The sequence below is a fragment of the Rhamphochromis longiceps genome, linkage group LG8 (genome assembly GCF_057381845.1).
Source record: "Rhamphochromis longiceps isolate RC_006_pf linkage group LG8, R_longiceps_female_GT1.1, whole genome shotgun sequence".
In the NCBI taxonomy this organism is placed as follows: Eukaryota; Metazoa; Chordata; class Actinopteri; order Cichliformes; family Cichlidae; genus Rhamphochromis; species Rhamphochromis longiceps.
Window position 1 is genome coordinate 18,246,567 of NC_140564.1, and position 6,865 is coordinate 18,253,431.

General features: G+C 45.1%; 1 protein-coding gene across 2 annotated transcripts in view; it reads right to left on the minus strand.

The window, feature by feature from the left end:
- The window catches only part of LOC146663455 (voltage-gated potassium channel KCNC1-like), a 54,463-nt gene extending 49,758 nt beyond the window's left edge, over window positions 1-4,705 (minus strand). For both annotated transcript variants that reach the window (XM_085416229.1, XM_085416228.1), the window contains exon 1: window positions 4,101-4,705. In XM_085416229.1, coding sequence (XP_085272355.1) covers window positions 4,101-4,148 — 48 coding nt within the window. In that variant the 5' untranslated portion in view covers window positions 4,149-4,705. The remainder of the gene's footprint in view (window positions 1-4,100) is intronic.
- Window positions 4,706-6,865: the final 2,160 nt, after the last annotated feature.

A 6,865-nucleotide genomic window follows, 5' to 3' on the forward strand; every position in this document is an offset into this window, starting at 1 on the left:
CCCTGCTACTACTGCCTCACCACTGCACACATACAGAGGGGGAAGAAAGCGAGAAGGAGAGGGGAATGAGGGAGGGAGTGAGGGGAGGGGTACACTCACACTCACACACACACATGCTCACCTGGCTACAATGAAAAGACTGAGAAAAAACACACACACACATTTTGGAGCCGAAAAGCAACTTAATTTTCTAAACCTTTTAGGGCAGGAGATCACGTCTGCAGATAGATATGGAGAACGGGTCTCAGAGAGGAGGAGCGCACGCGCGATGCTCGTGCACAAAGACTGCACTGACGCTAATATATATTAGCAGAAACACTGCAGCAAGAGGGGGAGGGAGCACGAGATTATGGGATGCATTGACTGTGAGGTACCAGCAGCAGCACCGGGGTGGGGGGGTGGGGATGCTAGAGAGAGAGAGAGAGAGAGAGAGAGAGAGAGGGGGGAGGAGGAAAGAGAGGAATTTGGAGGAGTGCTGACTATGCGGAACAGAACGAGCAGTTGGCAGAAAAAGCAACAAAAAAAATAAAAGAACAATTACCAATCGCAGAGAGGGAGATGGGAAGAGATGAGAGACACTTAGATGTGCTGGAGAAGGAGAAGAGGGAAAAAAGTAGGGGTAGGGAAGGTATAGGACAAAGTGAAGAGTGGTGGGGCAATGAAAGAGAGGAGCCAAAAACAGGTGGGGGAGGAGGAGGAGAAGCACAGAGAGGAAGACCTTGCAGTGGTTCAGGATAGCACCTGAATGTACGTGAAGGCATGTGTGTAGAAGGAGAGGGAGGGAGATGTCCTGCAGTACCAGCAAAACGCATGAAAACAGCAGAGTGATTAAAAGAGGGCGAGCAGAGGAAGGAAAACCAGTGTATGGATGTAAAACAGACACACAGCTGAGCTGAATGGCAAATGTGCCGCTCGGGTGGGGGGAGAGGAAGGCTTTACAGGCAAGTGTGTAATGTATGTTTATGTATGCGCGCGTGTGTGTGCGAGGGAGAGAGGAGAGACAGCGCAAATTACGTATGTGTTTCTGGTGTGCAGCCATTTTTTTCCCACCAGCTACCTCATCAAAGGATGTAACCACAAGGCTTCACGCTGTTCCATCCATATCGCCTCCCTCCCTCCCTTCCTCGTCCCCCCTCGCTCTCTCCCCTCTCGCGCACTCCCCAGTGCTGAGGAGACCCCAGCAGGAGAAACCGAAGCACTGCAGCATGGTAAAAAAGCACTGCGGTCACCTCCCCTTTTAGTGCGGTGTCACACCACGCTCTGTCCTCCCCCCACCTCCCCCTTTTCCACTGTCACTGCACCTCATGCTCTGACTCTCTTTCTGCCAGGAGAACAGAAGATGTGTGTGGGTGTTTGTGTCTGGATAGTGGCACGGGGTTGGGTAGAGTATGAATAGATATGAATAGCAGGAATTACATGAATGGATGCAAAGGAAGCAACAACAACAAAAAAAGGAAAAGAAAAAAGGGTGTGTATGCAAAGAAAACGGGGCTCTGAGCAGCTCTCAGACAGCTTAATCTAATGAAAAATATGATGTAAGCGGGCACCACACATCAAAAATAATAATAACAATGACAAAGCTCACTAGTGGCCAATTCCCAGAACATGAATTAAAGAGCCAATCAATTAAGGAGGCATAAAGGAAATGGCCAATCAACCGGAGGCATCTCCTCCACTCAGCAACACCAGTGTGTAGATCTCCCGGGGGCTGACCAATCCACAAATACCGCAGCACCAGCACCCCCAAGGGGGGTCTTGAGCCTTGTGCATATTGGTCAATCACCCCAGCCAGAAGCATGCAGCAGCAGCTGCTCCCTTTCTTTTCAGGAAAGGAAACATATCCCTGGGAACGTTTGTTTTAATGATGTGGGGGGGGATGGATGGGGGGGGGGGATTAATACATAAAGTCATTTTCAGGAATAGACTGGCTGCAATGAAGCCTGTAATAGAGCTCCGAAGCTCAGTCAGTGTCCATGACTAAAATCTTTTCTGCCTGCAGGACGATGAGGGCTGACTTTTTTTTTTCTATTTGGATAGATCTGGGTGATACAGCATGTAGGGTGAAGGAGGAGTGATGGAGGAGGAGGTGCTTCAAGGAGAGGTCATAACAATTCTGAAACAGCACTGAGCACAGGGGGGGTAAAGGCACAGGATAGTGTGTCATGTCGGGAATGAACTCTATTTTTGGACATGGATAAATCTGAGCGAACATCCTTCAGTATTCAAACTTTCTTGGAGCATTTGCATCAGAAGCAGATAGCTTCATCCCCCAAACCTCCCGTCTCTCTTTTAGGCAATTTAAACCTGTCTCCTCCTAATTAATGACACTGCCCTTCCTGCATGATTAGGACCATTATGATCCAGCAGTGCAGCGATGTGGTACATGAGGCCAGACAGACAAATGGGACGAGGGAAGAGGTATTACTGGACTAATTTCTGACCTGTGAACTATCCAGCGATTAGACATAAAAGCAGGGAAAGGTTAAGTCACAGATGGGAGTCTAAGCAGGTGGGGAGTAGGGCGAGAAGTTTTAAAGCAGAGCTATAAAAACAAGATGGCATGAGAAGAAATGACATGAAATTTGATCTTGAGGTGAACCTCAAGGTCAAGTGGTGGAAAGAAAGAGGGCGTAAAAGACCGGCTAGGCTCAATCAGGTGGTAAATCAGATGAAAGACGGGAGGAAACTTCATAACGGAAGACGGGAAGCGAGAGAAACCATCAGAGTCTCGGAGAAGAGACAGGGTCAGAGGCAGGGACACACACACACTAAACCCAGGACACGACAGATCAGTAATTCAATCACTGCCTCAAAATAGATTATCCCCCCCCCCCCCCCCCCCCCCATTGCTTAAACAGCAGCGCCCTCCTTTTCAAGCCCCATCACTACTCTGCCAATCACATCAACCGACAGCATGCCACCGTCTCTGGAGTTTTTCCCCCCTTTTTTTCCCTTTTTTCTTGTGCTAAAATCGAAGGGGGTGTTTTCTGGGTTACCCTTAATCTAAAAATAGCACCAGCTGTAGATTTATAATGCAGGATGCTGGGGGCAGAAGAAGAGAGTGCAAATGGAGGAAAAGATGTAGAGTTCCCATTAGGGGGAGAGCACGTTGGAGCCAGTTGGCAGGAAAAGGAATGCATGTGCTGGATAAGTGACGGCAGAAGAGGCATTATGAAACCAGAGACTTTGTGTGTAATGCAGCGGAACGTGGCAGAAGCAGATTGTCAGAGTATAGGTGAAGTGGTGGCGTGGTGGGTTGTAGGGGGAAGAAGAAGAAGATGACCGTGTCTAGACATTTAACTGCCCTGCTAGACTTCCCAGATGAGACGCTATAACCTTCCAGTAGTTCCACTCCAGTAACCCCCACCCTTCATATCGTCCTCACAGCATCTTCTCCTCTGTGTGTTTGTGTGTCAGCCCTCTCACCCTACTCCTATAGTGCCTTTATCAAACCTCCATTTCAGGCCTTGACACTTACCCAGTGCTGCCACGATGCACAAGCAAACACACAAACACGCACACACTGAAAGCACATGCAGGTAGGACAAATGCATGCCTGTAAATGCGCAAAAGCAGCACACACATGGAGTTATTTACTCATGCAGACAGACAAAATGATGCAGATAGGAATGCATACACACACACACACACATACACATAGATGCACACACACACATTCCTCTCAGAAGCGTGAAACTGCTCTGATCTAGTGGTGTAGATGGGGAAACACCCACCATTTGTGCAATGAAGGATGTTAGGGATTATAAAATGGAACAATTCTGAGGCGTCATATCAGTGGGCAACACTAAATCAGACTGAATTTCTCTTATAGCAGCTAGAAGGAAAAGATAATAATTAAAAGAACAGAACATATCCTGATTTCTCCACGTACTGATTTTAAAACATGAAACAGGATACAGAAATATTTTGCAGATATTGTGGGAAAGACACGATACTTGTTGAATGCAGGTTAGAGGCTGTATTTTCGCCTTTTTTTAATCCAGGCCAATAAAAACCCTCTTGATATTAGGCGGATAAAACGCAGAATATAAAACCACCATAAAAATACAGACAGATACACAGACACGGTTAATACTCACTTGCTTTTGGTTCTGGTTCGATTCGAGTGCGCGCAGAAACACGCACATCAAGCTTTAAAAAGATCAATCAAAATGTAGTTTTCTTTGTTAGATTGCTCTTTCTTACGATTTCACAGAGTATCCAGTTTCTCGCAGACATTCAGCTGATCTGTTTTGGGGGTTTGTTTGTTTTTTTTCTGTTTTTTGTGGAGGGTTTTTTCCTCCACGCGATTATAATAAATCAGAAATAGGATTGCGCGCGACTGTTGCTGGAAATCTTGTTTTGATAGCGTTATTGCCGAATGTTACTTAGAGCTTATGGTCATGCTGATGATGGCACGGGATGAGTCTTTCGGATGAAATGAAGCAGAAGTCCCCCTGAAAAACAAAAATCTGTCTTTTGGCTATTTCCCCTCGATTTCAGAGCCCCTCTCCCACCTTTGTTATTGCCAAAAACAAAAATAATTGCCAGCCTTTGTTACAGTGTCTCTACGCTTCCAGGCGCAGGGTGTAGCTACCATTCAGCTCTTCCTCTGTCTCCCCCATCCAAATGTTTCAGTGGAGATGCAGCCTGTAGACACCTCGCTCTCTTTGCCTTTCCCTCTCTTGTGCCTCTCTCTGTTCCTTTGGAGGAGCGTCACCTTCTGCACTATTTTTTTCCTCAGACGATACATGTGGGCGGATTAGAGAAGAAGACAGAGGGGTGGGAGGACCCCGGTGAATACAGAGGCTAATTTCTCATATGGCTGCTGAACTTTATAAATACATATGCTGAGGAGAGAGAGAGAGAGAAAAAAAATACACGCTGGGCTATAAAAAGAATAAATGCGCTGATTTATTTTCATTTGTTTAACTGCCTGTTTTTTCTCTCCCCCCGTTTCTCCCCCTTCACTTCCCCACTTTAGCCTGGAGCCCACACATGCTCACTCTGCTGGACGGACGCACAAACACCATTTTGTCTACAGGTTCGCAGCCTTGACTCTGCCTTGGCTGACATCACCAGTCATGTGGTACAAGCTGGTGGATTATGTCTGAAAACAGTAAAAATACAGAAAATTTGCTTTTTTTCATCTCTGCTATCATACATTAAAAGAAAAAATCTGAAATTCTTGAAATAAGTGAAGCTGCATGGAGAATATTCCCTTTATAGCCTGTAATATTATACAAAGTGTCACAGGATTAACAACATGATTTTTAGGTGAATCTTGGGGCGAAAACTCTGCTTTCTACCTGCTGCTTTTACAAGAAGACTAATGGTATGTGGAGACGACTTCTAGCAAAAGTACAGAGATCAGCAGGATATCTTGATGGTGCACTTACTGGCAGGAAACTGTCAATGAGAGCTGCATCATCTCATGAAACTTACAAGGAAGAAAAGTCCTTTGACCACAAAATATTCCTGTAAGAGCAAAGTGCAGACAGAAAACCAGTGAGCTAAGGAGACAAAGGAAGGTGGGAGATATTTAAGGATATTTACTGATTTTTTTATGGAATCAAACACTGAAAACTGTAACATCTGAACTGTAATGTGATAGTTTATCCAATGCATCCCATGCAGTCTGTGCAAGGAAAAGGGGCTTTATGCTGTAGGCAGGGCATCAAAATATAAATACAGTCAGCTATTCTGAACAGGAAGCCTGAGTCTTTATTTTCTTTTTCTTTCTCCACTAAGTTGAAAAATTAAAATGATTAACACAGGAGCCATTTGTGTCTTGCAAAGCAGCTTTTAAGTCCTTTTTCAAGTAATTTTTCAAATTAAGTCACCTTTTACGAACCTTACAGATCTAAGCACAAAATCTAGAAGCTGCTTTTTCCTCCCTCAGGGAACACGCCTTCATTTATACCTCCAAGAGCCCTGCGGCATTGTCTCAGATCAGTCAAACGTATGATTTATAGAGGTGTCAAACTCCTCTACACCACAGTTTTTTTTTATCATAAAACCATCTAAAGCACTTGGTGTATTGGCAGTACTATGAGTCTTTGGCCAAGACAGCAGCAGCTTTATTGGGCTTTACTGGACAAAAGCCAAAATTTGCATGTAATGCTCTCAGTAATGAAGCTGGTGTTTAGCACAAATTATCTACCAAATTCATCATTTTAGCATTTAGCCTGAGGATTGTTATTCCATCTGCAGTCATTTCAGTTTGGTGGCACAGCTCTGCTTTGGGACTTCCCCACCCTTGCATAACTGTGCATGGACAGCCTGAGGCAGGGAGAGAAGCGACAGGAGGGGCGTTTCCAGGATTTAAAAAAAAAAATGGGATGGCAAAGGGAGGATCCAACAAGAAATCAGAGAATTCTATGAGAAATAAACAATAAACTAAATGTGTTTAATTGTACTGAGTGGTAGAAGTACACAAGAACTATAAGCACAGATCCTTTTGTTTACAGTTTGCAAAGGAAAGCAGTCAGAGTGCAGTAGGAACACAAAGGACCGCTGTTAGGTACACTTGATTTCAACCACTGCCACTGGTTGGTCTGCTGTCTTTTTGTCAGTGCCATACGTCACAGCAGGTCAGACTGCCATTTTATAAACCTCGACTTTTACTCTTGCTGCTGCCCTTTTGTCACAAATCACCCCTGACACTCGTCTCCACCAGCTCCACTGCCCACACTCTCTTCTTCACCTTTCTTGTGCATTGTCCATTGTTTTGGATAGTGGACCATTTGTAGTCCTTGCACCTTCACAGCCACATCTGTCTACACATGTTCTATTTTGCTTCTACTGATTTTCATTCCTATTCTCTCCATTGCATACCTCTAGCTTCCAGACTCTCAGTATAGAT